This window comes from Corapipo altera, unplaced genomic scaffold (assembly GCF_003945725.1).
Source record: "Corapipo altera isolate COAL_440 unplaced genomic scaffold, ASM394572v1 1, whole genome shotgun sequence".
Taxonomy (NCBI): domain Eukaryota; kingdom Metazoa; phylum Chordata; class Aves; order Passeriformes; family Pipridae; genus Corapipo; species Corapipo altera.
This window is the reverse complement of record NW_020884873.1, coordinates 7,457,552-7,484,316: the sequence shown is the minus strand read 5'-3', so window position 1 is coordinate 7,484,316 and position 26,765 is coordinate 7,457,552. Positions and strand designations below refer to the sequence as shown.

The window sequence follows — 26,765 nt, the reverse complement described above, 5'->3', positions numbered from 1 at the left end:
CAGACTATAACCACACTTTGCATTTAATTTATCCCTTTAAAAAGAAATATTAGATTTCCTAGTTATATATTCCCTTTATTATTTTTTTCACTTTTTTTGCTGTTAATTTTTGCACCGAGTTAGATGGAAGTCACTTGTGAGATTGCTTGATGGACAACACGCTTTCATCATCTGTGACTTTTTTTTTAATTCCCACCTGTAGTTTTTCAACTATTTTAAAATCCTTACGGTATTGGTGCAACTGTAATCGCCTAACTGAGCGCTTTTGATGAACACAGCTTTTCATGGCAGAACCCTACGTTCTTGTCTGACCTGTTGGGGTGACCTTAAGTGGTTCTTGTCCAAATTTTGTGTTGAAAAAATCCAGTTGTGTCAGAAAAACTGTACAATCCCTAAAAAAAAAAAAAAAAAAAAAAAAAAGTGAGCTATTTCAATTAACTTCAATATGTTTGGATTTTGCTTTTACTTTTCCTGATCTAGTGGAAGGTGTCCATGCCCTGGCAGAAAGGTTGGAACTACATGACCTTTAAGGTCTCTTTCAACCCAAACCATTCTATTATTCTATGAAATAAATTTTCTGCCCAGACAGAAAGCTCCAAGGATGCAACAGCCATAGTGACCTCTCAGTTTCCCAGAAAACCCAGCCAGCAGCAGCACCAAGTCCCTGGGGGAGATGTGATCCAGCCCTCTCTGGGAAGGAGTGATCATTGTCACATACCATCCCCCAAAGAGGCATCATTAACTGGATGAAAGCACACTATGGAAGCAGAGCATTCCCACACCAGGCTATGAGCACTGTGTTTCAAGACTTTTATTTAGCATCATTCTATTATCTTACTCTTTTTTAACAAAAACTTTATGAATAATGCTTGAACAACTGGCCAGCTTCTCATCCTTGCTCAGCCCTCTCGCTGATGTTTGGGTCAGAGATCACTTGTTGATTTTTTTTTGTTGATGTGTTTTTTGGCTTAACAAATGAAAGCCGAACCAAAAAATACCCCACCCCTGAAGACAAGGCAGTGGAGCAGGAAAGTTTAAAAGTCTTTTATTACAGCTTGGATCTTTCTTTAAAGAGTATGCTGATTTTTTTGTCCATACTTCACAATTACCACTCCATATAAAAATGATCCTTACTGTCAGTTCTGTTTAAAATGAGCTTCACTCGTAATCAAGAAGTTAATTGAGAATAAAGACAAGTCTCATTTTTCCCACATAAACTATCCAGATGAAAAGTAATGGATGAAATCTTTCTCCTTCACTAAGTGTATTTCTACTTCTTGTAATTTATTTTCAGACGATTTTTTTTTTTCTATTCACATATAGTCTGATCACAAATTAGTCAGTTTTTTTATTTATTTTTTTTAAGTGAGACTTAACAGTGAAAAGAAACTTTACTGAGTGTTTTGACTTTATTGCTTAATGAAGGTGTTGCACTTTATGCACCTGCTGTGCCTAACTTCATACTGGTGGCTAACAGCACAGTTCACTAGCTAGTGTTGACTGATTCTGTACCACACAGGAAAATATCTTGCTTTTTCTGTTGTCAGAAGGAATCGCTCCACTCCTCCAGGCTGACACCTAAACATCAGACAAATCAAGATTTTGTTCCTAGATTAACACTAGCTCGTTCCTTTCCACCAGCATTTGCTTGCCTAGGATTAGGATGAGGAGAGTCCCTCTGACTTGTAATATCTAAAATTATTCTCTTTATTTTTAGAAATACATGCAGGAGGCAAGGAGTTTGGGGAAAAATTTAAGGCAGCCCAAACTCTCAGACCTCTCTCCAGCTGTGATTGCACAAACCAACTGGAAGTTTGTGGAAGGGTTGCTGAAGGAATGTCGCATGAAGGTAGGTCGTCCCCTGTGTTTCTCCCCTTAATTACACTGAGCCTAAATAGCATCTGCAGATGGTGGTCTGATTCAAAGCTGGAGTCGCATTAGTCTGTTGGAATACCAGGCTATTCACCAGAGTGGATATCCCTTTAGTGTAACATTTACATTAGTATTACCTATAGTGTAATATAGTATATCAGTAAGTGTATCTTTAGCGTATCGTTAGTGGTACATTAGTGTATCAATTTAGTGTTACATTTTTCAACAGCTAGAAAAGAAAGGAACGTGTCCTCGCTCTTCTATTTATGCAGTTGAAGTTGATGGAAAGAGTAAAAAGGACAGGAAGGAGAATCAGTGTGATCAGACATCTCCAGGAGGATTTCTTTTAGTTGTTAGTATTTACATGTAGCCTAAACAGAACGGGCTCGAGACCCTCAGTCAAAAGGGAAGACTTCAGCATGTGTCACTTGTGCATGTTGTTTATGCAGAGCAAATGAGGTATAGCAGTTTCAAATATTAAAGGAGCTTTTATAGACATGAAAGTGTAGCTTGTGTCTGTTGCAGCTGGTGTTATACTGCATTACCTGAGTGTTAAACTTTAATGGTTGTAACAAGAAGAAAACCAGAAAGTCAGTAAGACTGAAAATGTATCTAGTGCTTTTCTCTGTTTTGCTCTATACTCTGCTTGGTAATAGATCAACAGTGTAGGAATAGGACAATGGATAAAGGGTATAGAAATAGGACAGCTGGAAGAGGCTCCCCAGGGAAGTGGTCACAGCATCAGTTCAAAAAGAGTTCAAGAAGTGTTTGGACAATGCTCTCAGGTACATGGTGTGATTCTTGGGGCTGTCCTGTGCAGGATCAGGAGTTGGGCTTTGATGATCCTCGTGGGTTCCTTCCAGCTCAGGATAGTCTGTGATTTGAAGTAATCATGCAAACTTTTTTTAATATAATTATTCTTGTTAATTTACAAACCCTGTAAAGATATTTAGACTTTCTCTGGTCAGGCTATTAGCAATGGTTTCTGTATTAAGCACCTTTAAGTGAACTCATCTAGAAATTCTGTCCCTTGCTGGATAATATTCTTAGAAACCTTTGGGGATTTTTTTTTTTATTTATTTGTAGACTAAACGCATGTTGGTAGAGAAGATGGGCCATGAAGCAGTTGAGCTGGGACATGGAGAAGCCAACATAACAGGTCTGGAGGAAAATACATTGATTGCTAGTCTCTGTGATCTGCTAGAAAGGATCTGGAGCCATGGTCTGCAGGTCAAGCAGGTTGGTAGCTGGAAACTTGGAACTTTGTGTGAACACTAGTCTAGCAAACACTGAATGCCATCACTACCTTTTAAGCTGCTACTCAGTGGTGTCATTCCAACATAAAGTGGGAGGTACCTTTGGGCTTGGAGTCCCTGGTTCATATCTTGCTAAGGTTGAGGAGTTTTGGGTGTTAGGGATGGGGGGGGGGGGGGGGGGGGGTGGGTTTTTGTTTTTTTTCTTTTTCTATTTGAGAGGTGCCTCTGGAAACTGCAGAGATGTTGTCAAGTATGTGTTTGATTTCTTCTCTTTCAACCTTCACAAGGAAAACCCAGAGAGAGGACAAAGAAACAAGGTGGGTGGTGTGACTGTTAGGTCAGTGGGATGGTCCTCTCTTTTTCCTAAGATTTCATGATCCAAGAGAGAAGGATTGATTATAATTACTGAACCTTTTACCCATTTAAATGCCATTCCATTTTGCTGTGTTTATTGGCCTCTTTTCTTTTGCCTGAATTTATTTAAAGCTGCGTGCTGTGTATTCCATTTTCAGGGGAAATCTGCTCTGTGGTCCCATTTGCTTCAGTACCAAGAGAGAGAAGAGAAGCAGGAGCACAGTGCAGAGTCACCAGGTAAGTACTTGGCAACTGACTCCGTGAAGGGTCCATCACAGTGAATGAACTTGGGCATGGGAGGAACAGTGCAACCGTAGGAATCCATGCAGGATTTTTGGTGTATTTCTTTGCTAATATCACATTTACATTTTGAGATTTTCATCATCACTGTGAGGATGTCTTGATGTCTGGACTAAATAGATTGAAATCCTTGGAGGCAAAGGAACATAGTAACTATCTTTGTCTGGAAAAATCACTTGATGTATGTTCACTACCTACATTTCCTTTTAATCAGCATTGAGTGAGGTGTGAGAAGCAGTGCTTCCACAAGAGATGATTTCTGTAGAAGCTGAAAGTGTGGAAGTGGGGGTAAGACAGCTGATATTTTTCTTTCAGTGAGCATAATCTGTCTCTCAGATCCCAATGTGAATAACTCCATATTCACTAAATCTTTATACTGGTGGATGGTACAGTTCAGAAACTGTGTAATTCATCTCTGTACATCAGTCTAGGTGCTCAGTTTAAGCTTTGGCTTGGCCCTTCACAATCACTAAATTACTTCTGTGCTGTGAGAGAGATTGGTTTTCTGATGACCTGGAGATCTCCCTGCCCAGTGGCTGGGGTATTGTAGTGAAAGTCTCTGAACTTTAGTTGGTCATCTTCCAAGGACTCTCCAATCCAAATCCTGCTGATGGGAACTTGTATGGTCAGTCCTCAAAGATGCATTTATGGAAAAACTAGTCTCTCCCATGAAAAGACTTTTTAATAAGCTTCAATGAGTAATGCACTAAACAATCTGGCTGGCAGGCACAAATTCCTGAGAGCAAAATGTGTCACCAAAAAGCGGTTTGATCAGTAGCAGAGCATAGAAATGCATGGCATTCTTAGCATTGAATATGTTACTGTAGCTTAATTTTATCGAATTCTTCTCAGTTGTGAGTTTTTCCTAGAAACATCAGATTTATGTTAATGTATTTCACATACAAAAAAGGAAGCTAAATCTCTGAATTCAGTGCTGGATTAAGGAAGGAATAGGTAATGTATTCAGCATTTTTCATTTTGTCTATTTCTACGTTTCCAGGATGGAGTTAGTGATAATGCACAGAAACTCTGCAGTTACCAGCCACTTATGATTGTTTCAGCTGTATGTGAAACAAATGCATTGCAGACTATTTCTGTAGTGTTGCATTAACTTCATGTGTTTTCTCCATTGTAGTTGGTGTTGGAACAGAAAGACGAAAGTCTGATACAGGAATTACTCTGCCTACATTGAGGGTTTCCCTGATACAAGATATGAGGTACGCAATTTGGTTCCTAAAGCATTGATTGTGGTTTTAACTGTGTAGCATAAGGTAAAGATCCACCCTGGCTTTGGGTCTACAAAGGCTAAGGAGAATTAAACCTTCTCTTCAGCCCACATTCAAATCTATGACATATTGCCTTTCTATTTTGAAAAACCTTTTTTGCATGTTCACTTGATCTATTTTATCTAAAAGACAGTGAAAGCCACATGCGTTTTACTTGGATTTTAGTTTTCCCTGGGTGGGGTTCTTCCAGCAGTAAAGCCAACTTCTATAACTGACAGCAGATATGTTGAATTCCTTGGTTCTTTGAGTTTGTTTCTTTTTGTTTGTGTCAAAGTACTGACTGAGCAAGTACAGTTGATAAATAGAGCAAAGGGACGTAAAAACTTGCTCGCAATGCCTGAGCAACGTTCTTTCTTCTCAGCTAGCATTTTATGGCAAATAGTAATAAATGAACAAATATAGAAATGTATTCAAATTTAGAATTTGGATGAGTTTAAAGCTAGGATGTGAAGTTAGGGCAGGTGCTCTGCAGGAGACCACAGCCTAGCTACGGAGACCTATTCAAGCAATGTTAGTTTGGAACCAGGAGGGTTAGAGGGTAAGAAGAGGTGGAGGCTGGTGTGACAGCACCAGACAGAAGTTCTTCAGGGCATCTTCTTGATCAAGCCACTGCCAGGTCAGGCTACTTTTTTGACACTTGTTTTGCTGGGGTTAAGGATTGCAGTGGGCTAAATGTACCATGAAGAGAGAGGAGGACTAACGCAATAATGCACATCTGTAAAGAGCTGCTAACAACTGCTGGCAATTTAACGTGTGAGACAATATGAGTACTTCTTCTTGTAATACATGTCCTCCTTCCACATAAAAATATGGCAAAAAATCTTATGGCAAAAATAAAATTAGTTGTAGTAAGTTCACAAAACCGTGATTACGGCAGTGTGATTTTTACTATGTGTATTGATACAGATATATTTTTTTTCTGATGTGAGATCACACAGATTAGTCAGACTTTTCTGAAAGAAAATCACTGTACTTCCCACCTGCAGTGTCCAACCTTTTTGTTTGATGCTACATAGTGTGAGTCTTGTGCTCTGATTTTGAAGAATATGACATGTCACATAAGGCTAAAACAACATGCAAAAGTGGGAGAGGGAATATATACAGTGTAATTAGGAGTATGGTGCCAAGAGGTCATTTTGAACATGTGTCTGTCATTTTAGCATCCCTCTCATGGGATGTGGCAGCTATCTACTTAATTCAGTCCTGCAAGGCTGACAGGCATGCAGAGGGTCAGTCTGAGGAAAGGATGAAAGAGGATCTGGAGCGGAAACTCACGTGCTGGGAGGGAATTGCTGACAGAGGAGGCTGTGTGTGCTCACTGCTGCGTGCAGGGGTTCTGTCTTCCACGTACTTCCACTGGAGTAATGAAAGCTCAGCATGGATCTGAGCTCTCTTGTTTGAATCACAAAATTCTTTCTGCTGCTCTTCAGAGGAAAAAGTACAGAAGCAGAACATTACCTTCTGTAATATCTTGGGTATTCGTGATTGTGCACAAACATGTCTGGTCATGGAAAATGCTGGGCAGATGGTGAGTTGAATTTGTCATCTGTAATCTCTTGGCATACTTTCTCCTGCTTGGAGGGAATGCCACTTAATATTTGTTTGCACACACAGATTCAGGCTGAAGTTAGAAGGATGGGTAATTGTTAAATTGCTGGGGTTGCGGTGCTAACTGAACTAGTGGCTGGAGGATTAAGCATTGCCTTAAGCATGGCTTGTTTTTGATGGCTCATGCAAGGTTATGTAAACAACTTAGAAAGCAGGGCTGAGTCACAGTCATGCTCTGAGTGTGCCATGAGCCTGTGCTACAGGTAAAGTGGTGTGTCCTCTACCTCCCCTGCCAAGCCAGGCATCTTAGATGTGGTAAGGAAGATGCTCAAGGTGTTTATTTTGGCTTTGTGCATGGAGTCTTGGCACAAGCATGTTTGGGGGTATGCCCTTCAGCTTCTCCCCTGGCGAGGATCTGCAGCATCTCTCCCACCCCTCTTCTAGCTCCCCGTCAGACTCCTGCTGCAACCTGCTTCCAGCATGGCCACAGCCCTCGGGCACATTGCTGCACGTCCAACCCAACCAGTCAACACCAAGGCAACTCCCCAAAGCCTTTGGTCCAGCTGGGTTCAGGTTTCTGATCCTTTCCCTTCAGGCACGTTCTTCCTTGCTATCAGCGCTTGCTTTCATGCCCGTGTTGTGCCTCCCCTCCTGCGGGGAACTTGCAAGTGGAGAATGTGAGCTGGGAGCTGGGCCCACAGCAGTGATACTTAATCTGCTGTGGTCAAAAAGAAGGCTTAGCCAAGACCTGCTGCCTACCTGGGATGAACTAATGTGGCTCGTTCCTGATGGTGCTGGGATGGGGAGCGTGCACACCATCCTCAGGGGCATGGCAGCACTGAGCAGTTTTAACCTTTTCTGTCAGCACAGCTGTTTACAGAGGGGGTGTCCTCCCATACCCCAGGCTTACATTTGACAGGGTAAATAGATTTTTTGTTATTACTAATGGGATTAAAAGCAAGTCCCAGCCAAGGGAGTTGCATTGAAATGGCTGTTCAGTGCTCTGACAAGAAGAGTTTGCTGTGCAGTGTTGAGCACACAGTACTTATGCTGAGGTCACTGATAAAAATAGAGCTGTTCTGACTCTCACAGCTGAGAGCGAATTAAATTTGGGTTCCTGAATGCCCTGTTCTGTTACACTCTGCTTTTGCTGACACCAAGACTGATTACTGGATCTTTTTAATGTCTCTGGCAAGCTGTATGGTTGCAGATCCTTATTTTTCCCAAATGCAGAATTAATGCTAATCTAGTCTGAGCCAGAAGCAGGTAATGAAGAGGCACAGAGCATGCATGGAATAAGGTTGAGTCCATCTGTACTTGAATCTTCTCACAGTGAAATAACATATTCTGCTCGGTGTTTCATATTAGATGTGATTCAAGCCGAGCACTCTGGGGGAAGGAGAGGGAGGGGGATGATAGTCTGTGCTTTGATCTTCCCATCTCAAAAGACTTGAAATGTCTGAGAAGAGTGTCTCAACACGATGTAGTTGAGTGTAATATGCATCCAGTTTCTCAAGGACTCCGGATCATGTGTCCAGCTGTGTGGCTTGGAAGGTCTAACATTGGCTACCACATCCTGAGCCAGGGATTTCCAGTGCCAGGAGCAAGGCTCTGAGCAGCAATTCAGATGGTAGGCATCACTGCTGACAAAAGGAGGCTGCTGAGCTTGGTTATAAAGGGCAAGGACATGTGTGTGAGTGTAATGTGCCCTCCTGTGTTTGTTTTACAGCTCAGCAAGAATTAGAACTTATCTGGTCCATCAGAAAACTATCCCTGTGTGTTAGTAAACAGGAGGAAGCTTCTTTAAAAAAAAAAAAAGGCCTTTTTTTTTCTTTTTTTTTTTTTTTAAGAGGGTTTAAGCAACCTAGGTTTTGCCACTGGCAAGCTACCATCACTCCTATTGATGGTGCTTCAGATATGTACGTACAGCACTGAGCTGTGTGATACAGACACCTCAGTGTGGATTGTGAAGGTAGACCCGTATTTTGAGAGTTGGGGCAGCCTGACGGAGAGCAGTGCAGCTGGACTGTGTCCAGTATCCACTTCATTTGTGCAGAGTGAACTTGTATTTCCAGACAGCACTAAGTTGTATTTGCAAATTTGCCCTAAAGGTCCTGAGCCTGTCACGTTAGAGGCTGTATAAACAAGAGAGTACTTTTGTCAAATAATGCAGGATCTAAATATAACATAAAGCACACGCTTGGGTGTAACAGATGGGGGAAAGCACAAGACAGTGAGACTATGGTAGTCAATGTAAAAAGCATCAGTCACAGCATGACTTCATTGGATTTCCTTTGGTGTAAATATTGCCTAGCACTCAGCAACGCGTGGAGGGCTGTCAAGGAAGATGCAGGAGTTGGACAGGAAATCGCAGCAGAGATCAGTTCAGACCAGCTGATGGTAGTTGGAGCCTGCCACAGAGATTTGGAGGGCTGAATCACCTGTGCACTTAACATGCAAACTGCATGAAAATGAAGAAATTGCAGCCTTTTCTTTCTCCTGCTGGAAACCGTTACTCATTTTTCTTGTTGTTTGTTTAACCAAGTGGGGGGTTTTTGGAAGCAGCTTGGCCTTGCCATGGCTGCTCTCTTCCTCTTATAAAACTCCCTGTGCTCTAAAATGAGAGTTTTCTGGCATTCTCCAAACTGAAATGTGGGAAGTTTAAAAAAAGAGAAAAGCAAAACCATAGAAGAAAGCCCCTGTGGAACAGTTCTGCTTTCCTACAGATGAAGCATGTGGAAGGCTGTTCAAATTATCACTTACACAAGGGCCTCTTATATCTCTGAAAATGTGATTCTGCTTGAGGCTTCCTGTTGCTGTTTTTGCCCCAATAGTCCTTTTCTTAGATTTCCCATTGCTGCTGCTCTCAAGGGGTTTGTAAGAGCCTTCCAAGTAGACTGTCATTTGGAGAAACTCTCAAGATACATGTTTGTCCTCTGCCCTCCCAGATGCACCCTTTTGATTCAGCAGCCTGAGGGGGCAACTGTGATATAACTGAGTGTCATGAGGTAGCTGCTTTTTTTAGGTTTTAGCAGTGTCCATGAGGACATCTACTTCCAGCAATGTGGGGATGAGCAGATTTACTCCTACTTACCTTGGCCAAGCAAACACAGAGAAGCTAATTTGGGCTGTGGTGCATCAGGAAAAGTTGCCCCATGTTCTCTTGCCAGTCTGGGGCTGCCAGGGATCTCAGTGCCACAATGAGGGGTTCTGTGGGGTTCTGCTGGAGGTCTCTGTAGAACTGATGTCAGAAGACATCTTCCAGTTCAGCTACAGCATCACACTTGATGTTGCCATTTGTAGAATTTTTATGATTCATCTACTTATTTTCTTTCCCACACATTTCAGGCATGTTCAGAACATGAGTGAGATAAAGACTGATGTGGGGAGAGCCAGAGCCTGGATAAGGCTTTCTCTGGAGAAGAAGCTTTTATCTCAGCACCTGAAGCAACTGCTTTCCAACCAGGCACTTGCAAAGTAAGCTGGCTCCTTTTCTCAGTGCTTTGCTTTCATGTCTGCCTTAGTGATGTCTCAAGGTGCTGCTGCTTGTGGCACAGCCACACACCCTGTTTGGGTACTGTGATTTCCAGCTAGAAGTAATTGAAGGGCAGAGGGTAGCTGGGGGAGGAGGTACTGCCCACCCAGCAGGGCAGAACTCTGCTCGTCCGCATGGAAAATGCATCACAATTTTCAGGAAGGAGGCATTAGATCATGGTCAGATCAGTGCCTTGATCCAAGCCACATCACAGCCCCTACACTCATTGTGTCTTTTGCAAATGAAGCAGCAGGGACAGGAATGCCCCATCTCACAGCAGCCCTGCCTTGGGCTGACTCCAGCCAAGCACAGGCCCCCATCCTGACTGCCCATGAGCTGGGTCAGAGGCCAACCCTCCGAGCCTGTTCTCCCAGCTTTGCCTCCTTTTGCAAGTACAGGCACTTAGGGATCACCTGTGTAGATGTCCCCTGACTTCATTTTCCCAAAGCAATGCATTTAGTAAAAAACCCTCAAACATTAGGAAAAGAAAACATCCTAGCTGTTGCAAGTAGTTCTGGCTCTGTAATGGGTTGCATTAATGATTTATGCCAAAAGCTACCAAATACTCTGCTAGCAGGAAGAAAGAAGAGTAACTGGAGGCAGTCACCTTTTGGGAGTTCAACTAAAGGCATGGTGACAGACCTGTCTTTTCCTGAAGGTGCATCTACATCTACCTACCTCAGCAATTCTTCAGGAGTCTGTTCCTTTCAGACTACAGACCTTGTCACAAGCTCTGTGCTGTCTCAGAGCGGGGCCAGTTTAATTCCTGGTGTGCCTTTGCACTGCTTAGGGCAATTGGTGATGTACACTTGGGTCCCTGAACTGAGAGAGTAGTGGGAGGATCCCATCTGCTGCTTGGTGCCTTCGGCTTAGTTTTCTCTGCCACGGTATGGAGAAGAAGATTAGACAAGATCATTCCAGAGTGGGGAGATATGGGAAAGAAATGAGGTTGCTGTTAGGTTGGTCCACGTCTGCTGCTGTGAGTAGTGTTGGTTCATATCTGTGCCTTGCAGCAAACCCAAAACTGATATGAACTCTGTAGCCTTGCTGTGGGAGCGTGGAGCCAAGAGTGGTCTGTAACACAGATGTGTAGCAGACTTACACACCCTCCGTGGGTTTCTAGCAGCTTGTGTTGGTGGGGAATCATGCCTACCATTAAGATCCACTCTTCATTTGATATTTCAAGATTCAAACACCTTTTAAGATACGTGGTGCTTTTTTCAACAACAGCTACAAAAATATGCAATGTCTTTGTTTCTACCAGGAAGCTTTACAAGCGTTACGCTTTCCTGCGCTGCGAGGAAGAACGGGAACAGTTTCTGTATCACCTGCTCTCACTCAATGCTGTGGATTACTTCTGCTTCACAAGCGTCTTCACCACAATCAGTGAGTTGGAGAATCAATTTTTTTCCCCCTGAATAAAAAGTAGTTGCTGTCATGATTTGTAAGAGACGGTGTTGCTGGTGCCTGAGTAGCTGAGCCGTTCTCTGGAAACCTTGGTTGTTGCTGCGAGGCTGCTGGGTGTTGCTCTGGGAAACCAGCTGGAGGGGCAATGTTGTATGGAAGTGCTCTGGATAAGAGCATTGCACAAAGGAGAGTAATCATCAGAGTGCCGCTCTCTGTGTAGTTTCTTTCATCTTCCCTCCCAGACAAGTCCTCTACATGCTAATGCTTCTTTCTGGTCTTGCATTAAGCATGCACCATAACAGTCTGTTCTCCTCAGACTGAGAAGGAGATGGAAGATTGGAGGATGAAATACATGGGACTTTGTGCTCCACTGTGTACTTTAAATCTCGTTTTGTCTCTCCTTAAATGCCAGAAAGATTCCCTCTCTCATCCTCTCTTTTAAGGAGGAGAGCAGAGATTGGACTGATATCTGAAAAAGAATCTTTCGTCTTTCCAACACTGGTCAATGTGGAAAAGGCAGGGTCCCATGAGATGACCTAATTATTTGGATTCACCTGGGCAGTTCCTAGTCTTCATTTCCCTGCCTGTTCAGAGTGAAGTGAAGCAAGCTTTACGTGGCTGTCAAAGCAGGCACTCATTCTACTTTTTCTCCTCTTAAAGCAAGAAATCCCCTCAGAACTAACACAGCGCAAAGAGATTTATTCATCCTTGATTACCTTATTTCTGCGGGGCATCTGGCTTGACAGCTCTTCCCTGTAGGACAAGTGCTTGGAATCTGAGAGTATTTTTTGAGTGCAGTATCACTGGATGGCACACAAAAGTAAAAAAGGCTGGCTTAGCTTCCCCAGTCAAAAAGGCAGCTTGTGAAACATAAGGAGAGAGAGAATCTTGCAGTGCTAGAGGTGCAGTATCGGGAGTCAAATCCAAATTGGGGTGGGTGGCAGTCCTTGTCTTAAGCATGTATAGATGGTACAGATTTAAAACCAAAATAATAAGAATAATAAGTGGGGAGGTATCCACAGAGACGCATCATACTTGAGACTTTGGCCACGCCAGCATTATTTACTGTAGCCTTTCAGTACTTGAAGGGGGCCTGTAAGAAAGAGAGGGACGAACATTTTATCATTTATCTGTTGCAATAGGACAAGGGGTAATGGTTTTAAACTAAAGTAGGGTCAGTTTAGATTAGCTATAAGAAAGAAGTTGTTTATTTTGAGGGTGTGAAACCTTGGCACAGGTTGCCCAGAGAAGTTGTGGATGCCTCGTCTCTGGAAACATTCAGGATCAGGTTGGACAGGGCTCTGAGCAACCTGATCTACCTGAAGATGTCCCTACTCACTGCAAAGGGGTTGGACTAAATGGCCTCTAAAGATGCCTTCCAAACCAGACTGTTCAATGATTCTGACATTCGTTTCCCTCGTATCCTGCCGTGTACCCCCTCCTCCCCGGATCCTGCCGCAGGCGGGTTCGTCCCTTCCCTGGGCAGGCTGCGGAACTTTCCCTGCGCTGCCCCGGCTCTGCGGGTTCTGCCGCGGGGCTGCAGCACCACCGTGCGGCACCGCCGCCCCCTCTGAGCACAGGGAAGGAGGGGTTCTCCTTGGTTGTTTGCTGAGACAGGGAACAAGAACTTCCCTTCAAGGGGAAGGTGTGCTTTGCTCCAGGAATCGAGTTTACTGTAAGAAGAAAGAAAAAAAAAAAATCAAGACTAACGTACTTCCCCCCTCCCCTTCCCCGCCCTGTTCTCAGTGATCCCTTACAGGTCAGTGATAATTCCCATCAAAAAACTGAGCAATGCAATAACCACATCAAACCCGTGGATATGTGTGTCAGGAGAACTAGGAGATACTGGGGTAATGCAAATTCCCAAAAATCACCTAGAAATGACGTTTGAGGTGAGTACATGCTCTTTACATTTTACTTTTCAATTTGAAACGTGCTTTCAAATAAACATTAATTTGGTCAGGGGTTATTAAGAGCAGAGTATTTCAGATTCTGTCTCAGTTTTTAATATGTACAAGAAAATAGTGCTGCCTGCCCCTCCTGTGTGAGATGAAGGTTTCCTATGAGCACGTACCACTTTTAAGCACAGGCTTCACTGCCATCCCTGTCCCAGCCCAGGACTCCTCACCTAGCCAGTCTGTTTCCATATCTCATTCTCTTCCATGCCTCCTTGCCTATTTTTCCCTTTCACCCCTCATTTCCAGCTCCTCATCTGCCTTCCAAGTTTCTTTTCCCTTCTTTCAGTCCGTCTTTCCACTTACCACCACCCAGGTCCCTTTCTACATCTGGGCAGTTCCAGATTTCTTCTGCTGCTCCAGCTCCTTGTCCAGCATTACTGCTTTCCTTCCAGCCAGGCAGTCTAACCCCTGAGCTCTTCAACACCCCAGCCTCTGGTGCTGGCCCCTGGAAAACCCAAGAGCTGCCATCCCCACCGGGTTCTCTTCTCTGAGCTTGCTGGGGTTTTCTCTTTAGGTTTGATTTCCCAGTGTTCCCCTCTGCTTTCCCGCCCATCAATTACAGGTTGGCTTTGTGCCACACCAAAGCAGCTGCTAGCAGGAATTGCAGGGAGAGCCCCATCAAGCTCCTGCAGCTCCCTCCAGGCTGTACCATATCCATTAAGGAGTGATTTTGTAGGAAAATCTGCTGCTAAAATTAAGGTTGTATCCATGGAGCATATGCAGACTGACCTTCAGCAACAATAGCAAAAAAACCACTGTTGCCAAATATAGGTAGATTTTGACATAGGGAGGATATTTTTGTGATAAATGCCTGCTTCTCATTCAGATACTACTATTTCGCAGAAAAGATCTCCAGGCTTCTAACAAGCAAAATGACATATTTCTAAGGACTGTATTAATGCTATTCTGGATTATTCTTTTGGCTGAAACTTTCCTAAAATATCAACTTGGGTAGCCACCCACTATGGAAAACGTCAGCCCAAGCTGCTTGTTTGGCAGTATTAGAAGCAATGAAAACCAAGGTCTTGCAAGGGAAGTGTTTAGGTGACATTAACAGATGTTGCTGCCAGCCCCACCTACAGTTACATAGAGCACTGGAATTCACAGCCCCTTGTTTTCCTTTTTCTGTGACTTTATGGTGCTAAGTCTCATGTAGGTGATTTTTGTTTGGCCCCAAATAAGCATATCAATCTCTGAAAATAATAAAAGATCTAGGGACTGCTTCGTAGTATAGAGTGAGTTGACTGAAGGTCAGTATGCTCTAAATGCATTTTTGAAAAGCTGTTTTTATTGAAGACCTATTTCTTCTACAAAAGCACACCTTTTTATCATCTCAGCTCAGAAATTTGTAATTAATACTTCTCAAAAATATTGAGTGAGTGCTCACAACAAAGAATATAGTCTCTTCACAAGCTTTTAATAGTTTTATTTCTTTGCTCCTGTCTTAAAATAATTATGCAGTTTTTCAAGATGCTCTACATGTTTGGTCAAAAATACTTGCTCTATAAATCAAAGGAAACTGAATAAAGGCATACATTTGAGACCATATGTGTGCATGTGGTGGGGGTGTGTGTTGTCTGTTGTTTTTTAAATTAAGTAAAAACTGTTACTCATTTCAGTGCCAGAACTTAGGGAAGCTGACGACTGTTCAGATTGGCCATGACAACTCAGGGCTGCTGGCCAAGTGGCTGGTTGATTGTGTCATGGTCAGGAATGAAATAACAGGACACACGTACAAGTAAGCAACAAGCCTTAATTTTCTTTGTCTGAAATTCTTCTGTGCTAAATTTAAAGAAATCAAGAAGGCATTCACCTTCTCCTTAGTTGGTGGAACACTGTGTGGGCTGATTTGGGTCCCCGATAGGGTTGGGTTGGTCTCCCCCACCCCCAGTTCTCTCATTTCAGAAGGCCTAGTTGAAGTTAGATAATCTGATAAATGAGAGTTGAATGTAGGATTTTCTTTGCATCATTTTGAGACAGGACAGACAGTATAGATACTTTTGAAGTGATTCATGTGTTTGTGTCTAATAATTAAATCTCTTTTTTTAAAGTAGTGTGATAATATTGTGCACAAATTAACTCTTCAAACCCCAAGAGCTGAAATCAGAGTTGGCAGATCTTTGGTTTCTTTTTCTTTTAAGAAACTCTGATTACAAGAAAATAAAAGGGTTTGATGATTTCTTAATCTTCTATTGAGTACATACCTGTGTCAAAAGTCTCCTAACTCATCATTGGTTTTACAAAACATCTGGCTAAGCAGACTTAATTCTATTAAATGTGAACTTGGAAAACTAGAATGCAGAGAGGTGAGCTCCAGAGCTCAGAGTTGGCCACTGCGTACAGGGGAAAGTAGGAGAAAATGGGGTACAGGGGCTGGGGGTGTGGACATGTTCATGGATTTCATTAGGACTGTGTATGGACTCAAAGAGTACAGCAATAAAATGTGAGGTGAGTATAAGGAGATGTCACAGCTTCATCTGGGTGGGAACTCTCTGTGGGGATTTAGTTGTTAATCATCACAATGTTTTTAAAGGCTGAATATCAGTTGTGGTTGCAAGTGAAAAAGGCAGAAAGCAAGATGTGGACTGTGAAATATGTGTATAACCCAAGCTTTGTGTATTTCCTTTCCTATGGATGATCAGTTGGGGTGCAGGGGATGCTGCCTGCAGGGTTCTGGTCTGAGAAGTTTCAGGGTACCGAGTACTCCCTGCCTGTTCTCAGTGTTTTTTGAGTGCTAGCTGTCCCTCTAGCTTTGAGATCAAGCTGCACTACCTGTGTGTCTGACCTGTGCTTGTCCTGGGTGTGTGGCAGGTTTCCCTGTGGGCGATGGCTGGGAAAAGGTGTCGACGATGGCAGTTTGGAACGGATACTCATTGGAGAGCTGGTGTCCTCCACGTCTGACGAAGAACTGGGAAAGCAGTGCCGAACCCCACCCCAGCAGAAATCTCCTACTGTGGCTCGGCGACTGAGCATCACTTCCCTCACAGGGAGGAACACCAGTAAGTCCTTTCCTTTCTCCCCAGGGCCCTAGAGAAGGGGGCAGCAATTGCTGAGAAGAAAAATCTCCAGTGAACAGGAGAGGTCGTCCTGAAGCAAGGCTTGGTGCGGAGGAACAGCTGCAAGCTGATGACTTTTTCCTGCCCCAGTTTGTGTTTGCTCAGTGATGCACACATTGCCTCTTTCAATGTCCCCATTTGACAATTGAGGGATAATAATCTCTTTCTATGGAGCATGGAGATGTGAGATGAGGCAGGAGGAGGCAGCAGAATTTACAGTAGCTGATGCTGCTCAGCTTCCCAGCTCACTCTGCAGTCAGTGGGAAGTTCTCTCAGAAGGGCAGTTCAGAGCTTGATGTGGATGCTGTGAACTGCCTTCCGGAGGAGCATATCTCCAGGGGGACTTAGGGGGACATCAACTTCACATCCCTAAAATTAACTTTTATGAGTAACTGCACCTGGCTACAACAGGACATGGGAATGTAAAGGTCATGCAAGGCTTTCTCTGCTAAAGCATAGTGTAGATCCTGGTCATACCTCTGTCCAGCTCCTGTAAAACTACAGGACATGACTGCTGAAATGCCAAGCCGGGAAAGATTAGCGTCCAAGAGTAATGCAGCATTTAAAAACCACCACTTCAGCTAGTATGTTCTCCATCATTTCACAGAGCCTAATGCAGGACAGATCCAAGAGGGAATTGGGGAAGCTGTGAACAATATTGTGAAACACTTTCACAAGCCAGAGAAAGAGGTAATTCCTTCTTTTCATTACTTACCTGCATATTTTTATAAACAGAAATGGAACTGAAGTACCAGTAGATGCACTACGTTTAGATTTGAAGTTTCTGGCACGCAAACAAGGCAAGTTGTATTTACCAACTCTCCCTTTCCCACAGAGGGGGAGCCTTACCATTCTCTTGTGTGGAGAAAATGGTCTGGTTGCAGCACTGGAGCAGGTCTTCCACCATGGATTCAAATCAGCTCGCATTTTTCATAAAAATGTCTTCATCTGGGATTTCATAGGTAAGCTGCTAGGTGATTTGGAAGCAGAAGGGAAAGAAAGATTAGAGCAAAATGACTACTCACACACACAGACCTTGGATTCTCATCAGCTAGGGTGCCATTTCTCCTGCCAAGCACCTGCTCCAGGTTGCTTAAAGTCAATAAGAAAACAGATGGAAGGTGAGAAATACTAAACTCTGTGTAAGGGAAGAGTGTGAGCCTGTGCAGAAATTTAAGAGTACTTCAGATTCTTGTAATTTATTTGTAGATGAATGTTCAAACAGCTGCTTTTCTACCCAGAAAGAAAGTAGGCTGGAGGTTGGGGTAGAGTAGGAATTGATGTTTGGAGGAGAGCTGGGAAAGGGAAGGGAATGAAAGGTTTAGATTTCTAGTTGCTCTTGAGAACTCTCCTAATCCCTGTGCTGGCCTTCTGGTGATGCTTAACCTGTAGGCCTATGTTGCAGTAATTCAAGATGTACTTACCCCTTTAAAACGGGCTCACAGGCTGAGATACCCAGCGTGAGGTTCAGTGCTTACTCAGAAAAAGTGAAAAATCAAAGCTGATGATATCACTTACAGTGAAACCCTAGATAGGTGCTCTGGAGCAGCTCCTTGATGTTACCTGGCTGTATTAGACATCAGCCAGTCTGACCACTGCTGTGTCATTGAAGATGTGGACATGACCACCTACCTGTGATCTTCAGAGTGAGGAATCCTTATATAAACTGTTCAAGACCTCTCAGCAGGTTTTTCTTTTAAGGCCTCCCTCGTGTAATCCTGTGTCATAATGAAGTACTTCTGCTCACTGAGTTCTGATTTTCTCCCTTCCACAGAGAAAGCTGTTGCTTATTTGGAAACCAGTGATCAGATTGGAGACAATGAGGAGGCCCTTTTGCTTCAGAGATCTTCATGCAAAACCTTCTGTCATTACGTGAATGCCATCAATACAGCTCCAAGGAACATTGGAAAGGATGGCAAATTCCAAATCCTGGTTTGCCTGGGGACAAGGTACCTGACTGCTCTGCATTATATGTGTCCTCTTGCATTAGACTAGAATATTTTTACACCGATGTTATTACCTTTAGACTTCCATTTTAAGGCATGCCTATTTTAGGCAGCTCTAATACTATGTGAGAATTGAATCAAAGAAGCAGTAATGATACATGGATAGTGTCTAAACTGCTAAAAATGTTTTGAGCTTTTTTATAACTGTTAGCTTGACAGTCATATGTATGAAATCTGCCTTGAAACACTGTTTTTGATGAAGTACTGATTTTGGGAATGCAGAGTTTCTTTTCAGGAGCTGATGAATTTCTAAATCCTTATTGAGTTGCCTATGAAAACAGGTTGTCTGTTATAATTTTGACAGAACTATTCTATATGAACCTTTCTTTCCTAATAGGATGTTTTCCGTCTTGCATTTGGAAGGGGGGATTAGTTGTATTTTGGAGGGTGGAAGTTGATATGTCTAGAAATAGGTACCATTTTTGTCTCATCTGCCTGGATACTTGGAAAGCCAGTTGGAAAACAGTCTGTTGGGTATTGTCTGAGTTTTACTTTCCCTGTTCCTGATCTGAAGATGTTGCTGAATTCTTATATGTGTCCAGTTCTGCTGATACCTTTCCATTTTCATTTCTACAGTATGTAGTATTTTAGTAACAAAATCAGGAGTTGTAATTACACAGGAAACATTTATGTGCAAACAACACACGCCACTCACAAAGAGGGACTGCGTGTTTTGGGTTGTGTTCTTGGGGAAGAATTTCAGTTTGAGATCCGTTTTGCTTGGTGCTGAAACATTTCCTTTCATCCCCTTTTCAGGGACCACTTGCTCTCTCAGTGGATCCCATTACTGGCAGAGTGCCCCCCCATTACAAGGATGTATGAGGAGAATGCTCTCCTACGGGACCGCATGACTGTCAACTCCCTTATCCGAGTGCTACAGACATTGCAAGATTTCAACATCATCCTAGAAGGATCACTCATCAAAGGAGTGGATGTTTAGCATGGCTTTGCTGAGAACTTCATTATTCCTTTCCCAAGCAAGCAAACCACTGTTGGAGACTTGTCAGGACTTGAACACGATGGTAGTGCACCACTGTAAGGCAAAGCTGCCGGTTGAAGCGGAATTGGGAAGCCCGGTTTGTGCCCGATGGGGACTGTCCTATAAAGCTGCAGAAAGCTAAGATGCAGTATTGTAGTTTATTTGAAACAGAAATTTAGTACAAAAATAGAGTATTTTCATGTGTTTAGATGTGTGTAAATATGCTATCTTCTTTAAGAAATTATATTACTCTAAGAAATTTTTCTTAGACTGAATGTTCTTGTTCTGACTATGAGTAGGTTAAACCTAGGGGAAGGACTTGGGGGAGGGAAGGACCAAGGTGGGAAGGGATGCCACTACTTGCTTGTAAGGAAGAAGCCAATCAGTGTGTAAATACAGCGCAAACTCAGCAGGGCTTTTTTCAGGTATTGCAGATTAATACAGCAAATATCCTTATGTAGCCATTGTGATTGTGTTACTCTTGGAAATGTTGTAAGCATATGCTGGTTTACCCTACTGTACATGGTCTCTCTTAGTTTTTAGTTTGTTTGAAGGCTCACCTTTCCACGCATGGAAGTTGTGAGCCATCCATTTTTTTTTTTCCTGTAAGTTCTTTTGTGTCACTTCTGTTGATCTCCAGGAGGAGAAACATGTTGAAATGCTTAAAAAATGCAGAGGAGGACTGCTGTCAGCCTCAGAACCTGAGGCACCATGAGACATCTGTTTAAGCAGTGCTGCTGCAGCCTGAGATGGGGAATGATGGCTTGCTTGACTCGCTCACTGTGTCTCTTCTCTGCACATCCTGATGATTCCTCCTCACCATTGGCCAGTTTATGTTGTGGATGACCTTTTTCTTTTTTTCCCACATTGAGGAATTTGGTTTATACCAAATTCTTGCTGTACTCGAGAACAATCATTGCTGTAGAGCCACAAACACCGATGTTGCTGTGCTTCTGAACTCTATCAGCTGGCTTTGAAATGCTGACAGATTATAGTCTTCCTTTATCTTGCAGAATCAGTGTTCCTAGGGGAGTACAGGATCTTTGATTACTTTTTTTTTTTTTTAATTTAAATGATCCAGCTACAAAAAGAAAAGGATTTAAGTAAAAGGAGGAAAAAAATGAATCTCACTTTGGTATTTTGAGGCTTCTCTCCTGCACTTTTTCCAGTTAATGTGTTACTAATATGGAGCATATATATAGATGCAGCTCCTAATGAGGAACTGGAAGCAACTGAAATCCTGTATGCTACAAATTGAACAAGAGATTGTATAAAGATCATCTTGTGAATACCATGCAGCAAATACGGAGAGTATTTTCCATTCTTGTGGATGGGAATTGGAAGGATCTGAGGACACAGTTAGCTTCACCTGGTTTTAGGTTTTGGAGGTTAGTTTGAATATAGGTGTTTGATTCCATTTGTTTATTCCCTATGATCTTGGGCATTTTGTCAGTGGATTTCTTGGGAAAGACAGTCTCACTGTCAACTGTGGCTTGGGAAAGGCCCCTGACTGGTACTGTAAGTGTGTTGCCTCGCACTGTGCTCTCACGTGGCATTAGAAGGGACTTGGGAATGGTGGACAGTAGCAGGTCTTGGCATAGTGTGCACATTGTGGAAAGAGGGATGAGAGGTAAGGAAAAGGAAAGAGGACGAGAATTAGGGTTTGCTTTCTCACCTACCTTTTGTCAAGCTTCTCTACTTTCCTGTGGTCCTCCTGCTGTCCAGTTCTTAAAACGGCACTTACTTTAGTGTCAAAGTTTCACATTATATTCCTAGCCAGAAGAAAACTCTTCATGTGACTTTGTTTCATTGGAAAGGAGAGTTTTATGTTACAGAAGTTTTTTTTTTTGTTTCTAAGAAAGAAGTAAAATAACGCTGTCAAGGAGTCTTCAACTTTAATGAGGGTTCCAGCATTTCATAACCGTTCTTTCCTCCTGGGCTTGTGCTTCCTTAAACTAAGTTCATCCCAAACATTGTAGGCAGCACTGCCATGTCACTGCTGTGGGTGTGAGTAACTAACATAAAGTCTGTGAATGGTATCATGAGTTAGACATCTCTCTTACGTTTCCAGAAATGCGAAATTTGGGGTGTTAAGGTTTTCTGTGTGGCCAGGCAAGACTGCTTAAAGTCAGCACATGATGCATGACAAACCTTCAGCAGCAATTGAAAATGCATTCCTAGTACTTAACTCTATCAATGAATTATACATTTAGCACCAGAAACCATGTGGCAGCATTATTTGGTAATGACTGCTTAGGATGTTTTGATTTCTATTACAGCTCAGGCCTTTTATGTCTAATGACTGCTATACAGGATTTTTTCACGCCCAACCCAGTCTAAGTGACTTTCATTTTACTGAAATAACCACCTCTTTAGTCTTTGGATTTCTTCACATCATCATCTGCATTTACTAGCTGGATGCTTCCCAAAGTATACTGCTGCATACTTCTCCAAAGGCTATATATGACTTAAGCAGTCGTAACATTCATCTGACATGACAAGGGTTAAGCACAAGCAGAATAAAGTAGAAATGTGGGCACTTCTAAAGGTCATTCATCTAAATGAATAATCCACATGAAGAGAAAAAGGCAATAACTACGTGAAGTCTTTCTTAAGTTAGAAGAAGAAAACCTGAGAATTTTAAAAATTCAAATCAGGGCCTTTCCCCATTTCAAACTACATTAAGAAACCTTTGAGCACTTAACACAACTTCATCAGCTTTTTCAGCAAGTGTTGACTTGTTTGGTTTTGTCAGGTTTCACATCATGTTAATAATAATACAATAAAAATTATGTATGTCTCATGTTTCCTTGTAGGCAATAAACCACCCTAAGATATGTTGAAAGGGGCACAGCTGAGTGCCTCGGATTCCTAGAAGACTAGTTCTTTGACAACCTTGGGAGTACAGCTCTTCGTAGTGAATTTTTATTCCACTATGTATGATTAATTTTTTAGCGGACTACTTTTGTTTATTGGAAACTGTGAGGTTTTTTCTGTAAGGTTTACAGAAATCATTCTACCCACGGTGAGAAACCCACTGGGATTCTTCTAAGCTAACACAGTTTTTACTTCAGTGTTAAAGCACCTTCTTTGGTTGAGAAAGGGAATCTTGGAAAAGACCAAAGCTCTCTGGTATCTGCTTTTTTTTAAAAAAATAAAATACTCCTATCCCATGCCCGTTTGCAGATGTCTGAGTTTGCATAGTCCTGTTATACTAACACCCAGCATGGTAGCTTGAGGGAGTCAGAGAATCAAATGCCTCACTATGTACAAAATATGTATTTATAATTCTCTGAAATAAATGAAATCGTACTGTTTAGTGAAAAATCTGCTCATGTTTATTCCAAGTTGGTTTGTGTAATTAGATATCATTGTTCAAAAATGTGGGTTTTTAGGATAGTTGCGCAACAGCATATTTGAGAAAATTCCTTCTTTCAATCAAATGAAGGTGCGCATCTTAAGGGGAAATATTGTGTGTTACACTTGAAATGTACAAATGTGCCCTGTATAGCTTAAAATGATCCTTAAATGTCTCCATTAAGTATATTTTGTCTTTACATTACTACTAACTGAAATAAGAACTGGATTATTTTCAAGACGACATCAGTAAAAGTATTGCTATATCAAGCACTTTAACATACATACCACAAACCGACATGGGTTTTTCAGGTTTTGAAGTACATTGAAATACAGCTTTTCATGCTATGTCCTTTACAAATAAAACTGTGAGAATAATGGTTGGTGTCACTTTCTCCTTGCAGAGGAACCAAGAGATTCGGGCCTCAAGCAGAAGAGCTGCTCTGAACCTGGAGGGCATGTTCCACAGAAGGAACGAGTCCAACGAAATGATTAAGCTGATGGTGACTCCTGGTAGTGGGAACTTGCTGCAGCAAAGTGGGGGAGAAGGGAGTCTGAGGGCCTGCTCTCAAAACCTGTCCTTCTACCTCCCCTGACACAAAGGGGAGGCAGAGACTGTGCTGAGCCTGAGCAGCTCTTAGGTTGAAAGCAGACTTAGGTGGAAAGCATGGCTGATAAAAGGGAAGAAATGGGATCCCAGTGAAGCTGAATTCTAACCATGGTGGTATTTGCCAGGCACCCTGTGTTCCTTTGCTCTTGGTATCTGGAATATTGGGGAGAAGGAGGGTAGGATCCTGTTGGCAGCAAAATGGCAAGTGTGGGAAGCAAAAGTGTTGGAAGCAAAATGGGAACTGTAGCCACGGATCTCTTTCCTCTCTTGATGTGAGCTGCTCTGGTAATTTCAAATGTTGGAATGAAACTCATGTCCTCCAGTCTGTCAGTGTGTTGTGTAAGAAGAAGGGTTGATGGACAAGAGAGAGATGGATGCCTGCAACAAAAAGATAATGAAATGCCCTGCTTTTCCAGGTTGGACTGGATTTTCAGAAATTTCCCCCATGTCCCTCACAGCTGTAGATTTGGTGGAATTTGCAAAAATAGAATTTTTGAAAACCTGATAGTTGAAATGCAGACCCCTGCATGTATGTGTGTGGGGCATGTCTGTTCACTCATGTTAACTCTCAGTTTTGAAAAGGCAGAGAATCTCAAGAGAGGACTGTCTCAGACCTTAGGATTATATATGTGGAAATCCTGAAATATATTATTCGCTTATGCTGGTGTTTATCAACAGTGTTGCAGAAAAATTATAGGATCCCATAACTGTGGATAAAATCTGTAGGGCCGCTTGTTGTCAAATGTCAATGGGAGGAGTGGCCGTGCTTAATACTGCACCTGCTTACTAAATGTGTTAGGCTTATGTATGTAAATTAGAGATAGTGAGATCTGAGATCTCAAAGGCAGCAAGTACTTGAAGTATGGCAGGACTAAGCTTGTCCAGATGAGGAAGTGCAAATAACTTCCTCTCCACTGCACTGTCCTTGATGAAGTCTGGGAACACTGCAATGTTTTCTGTGAAGGGTAAGCAGAAGAAAACTGAGAAAATGGTAGGAGTTGAAAGAGCTCACCAAGCTTTTTTTCCTTCCAGCATTTCAGGTAAGCTTGTATGATAAAAAAATTATGCTCAAGTTAAGAGTGAAGCTGCTTCCCTGACTGTCACCCCATCAGATCAGAGGCTGAGGCTCCTGTCATTGCGGTCAAGGAGCATTTCATTGCTGACATTCCTGTTTTCTCTCCTGCTATTCCATCAGATATGTATCATTATAAGCCGGTTTGATCTCAGCACAGGATTTGTAGGGAATGGGAAGATTTCTGTATGGGTCTGCTATCTGGTGGCTGGTTATGGTAAACTATCCGCCGAAGCACTGCAGAGCTGATTTGCCAGTGGAAAGCTGGAGTTCTGTGGGAAAGCTTGACGGTTTAATGGGCCCATCCGTATTCCCTGCAGACCTCATAGGGCATCTCAGATCCTCTGAAGGAGCTTCTCTCAGAATGTGACCAGACAAATTATTTTCTCCTTGAACCAAGCCCATCTTTGTCTTGGGGGGAGCAGAGAAAAAGCCACAGGGGGAAACACAGCCAAAGCCCCCCTGGTCCTTACCCACAGCATATTTTTCAAAAGACATTGCTGTAAATGACCTCATTGCTATGTCATCTAGTGACAACCTTGTTATCATTCAATAATGAGTTCAGCGGGATCCATAAATGTAAAATAGTTGTGGGTTCTATCAGAGAGACTCAGGTGTTCGTACCAGTTACTCTGAGTAATACAGTAATATATGGACCTCTTGGTTTTACATGACCTCTTCCCTGAATCCACTGACTTTTAGACGTGGCCAAAGCAGCCAGTTACAATGGGTGAATTGTGGAGTGGTCTGTTCACCCTGTTTCCAGTGTTCAAGCCCTGTGTAGGGTGAAGGGCTAAATAAGTGAAGATGGTGAATGGACAACTGAGTTTTATTTGCAAAGTGCATTTGGCAGGACTGTGCAACAGATATAATCCCCAAGAAGATCTCAAATGCTTATCACAGAGCATCTCTTCTCTCAGCAAGACGCAGGCATGGAGAATGCAAGAGATGTCCCAATCCTCACACAGTGCATTCGGTGATAGATTTTCTCCTGGTCCCACAGCCAGCTGATACTAAAGCCTAAACTAAAGAAAAAAAAATAAGCTCAGTAGTAGCCAGATGTTGGGTTTGGTGCTCTGCAATCCTTGCATTCTCCTGCTTAGGAACACAAAGGCTGGTGTTAGCCTAAGGAAGCCATTTTCCTTGCCCTGCCTCTGCAGCCAGTGGGAAAAGATGGGCTCCTTCAGTAGGCCTTGCAAGGAGAAACCTCACTAGGCTGCTTTTAATTATGCCTAGAGAAGTCCAACAGAGGCAGCTTGTCCCTGAAGGCTAAGCTAGCATTAATCTTTACGAATATTCCCCCCAGCACTGTCCTCCCATACTGAGTTCATTCCTTCAAAGGCATCCAACTGATATATTGGCATGTTCTTTACACATTAAAAAAATGAAGAGTTTACAAGCGTGAAAGGTTAAAGTGATGGACTCAGGTAGCTGTATTTTTACAATATACTGATAATTTAGATATGAAGACAAAGTCCTTATTTGTCTTACAGAGGCACAGGAGAGAGACCAGAAAACGTGGCTTCAATTTTTAGGTCTCTCTAACTTCCACCAAGAACTTTAGGCAATATGCTTACAGCCTATCTTGCAGTTAGGGAGTGCTGGGAGTTCAGTGGAGCCAGTCTCTGCCTCGCCAAGGTAGGTTGTTCAGCCTTGGGGTCAGCAACTGCTCATCCTGCATCCACTGGTGTGTGACTGAGAGCTGCTTTTCAGTGCTGCTGTGACAGAATTGACCTGAGGTCTCACCTGTGGTTAAATCCAGTTTAAAGGCATTGGTAAAACCTGTTGATTGGTGTTGGTGTGGGCATGTGCCAGTCTGTCAAGCAGTATATTGTTAGAGAGTTTTGTAATCATTAGGAGAAAAGAACAGATTTTCTTCCTACTTAGCTACAATACAGTAATTACAGTTACTATCTGCAATGTGATTAAGCACTGCAGAAATGCATATAAATACTTGCTTGTGTGAGGATGGCAGCCAATTCCCTACCAAAAGGGAAGAAGAGGAAACAGATACTTTGCAAAAGCAACTTCCCTGACTTTTTATCTTGAGCCTATAGCTCTTCTAGGAGGTACAGACATTCATTAACATTGGGTAAATCATGTCCCCTCTCTGCCCCACAACCTGTCCCTGCTCATTGTAAGGCCAACTAGATCATCAGCCAGAAAATG

The 26,765-nt window shown here is 42.6% G+C and overlaps 1 protein-coding gene across 4 annotated transcripts in view; it reads left to right on the top strand.

Moving 5' to 3' along the window:
• The window catches only part of DENND5B (DENN domain containing 5B), a 113,854-nt gene extending 90,562 nt beyond the window's left edge, over nucleotides 1-23,292 (top strand). For 2 of the 4 annotated variants that reach the window (XM_027658904.1, XM_027658895.1), the window contains 14 exons: nucleotides 1,718-1,849; nucleotides 2,959-3,111; nucleotides 3,413-3,445; nucleotides 3,641-3,719; nucleotides 4,918-4,999; nucleotides 9,965-10,093; nucleotides 11,416-11,537; nucleotides 13,305-13,450; nucleotides 15,136-15,254; nucleotides 16,328-16,515; nucleotides 17,180-17,262; nucleotides 17,408-17,534; nucleotides 18,347-18,521; nucleotides 19,335-23,292. In XM_027658904.1, coding sequence (XP_027514705.1) covers nucleotides 1,718-1,849; nucleotides 2,959-3,111; nucleotides 3,413-3,445; nucleotides 3,641-3,719; nucleotides 4,918-4,999; nucleotides 9,965-10,093; nucleotides 11,416-11,537; nucleotides 13,305-13,450; nucleotides 15,136-15,254; nucleotides 16,328-16,515; nucleotides 17,180-17,262; nucleotides 17,408-17,534; nucleotides 18,347-18,521; nucleotides 19,335-19,518 — 1,752 coding nt within the window. In that variant the 3' untranslated portion in view covers nucleotides 19,519-23,292. The remainder of the gene's footprint in view (nucleotides 1-1,717; nucleotides 1,850-2,958; nucleotides 3,112-3,412; nucleotides 3,446-3,640; nucleotides 3,720-4,917; nucleotides 5,000-9,964; nucleotides 10,094-11,415; nucleotides 11,538-13,304; nucleotides 13,451-15,135; nucleotides 15,255-16,327; nucleotides 16,516-17,179; nucleotides 17,263-17,407; nucleotides 17,535-18,346; nucleotides 18,522-19,334) is intronic. The other 2 variants (XM_027658907.1, XM_027658897.1) reach the window with 1 other exon arrangement.
• Nucleotides 23,293-26,765: the final 3,473 nt, after the last annotated feature.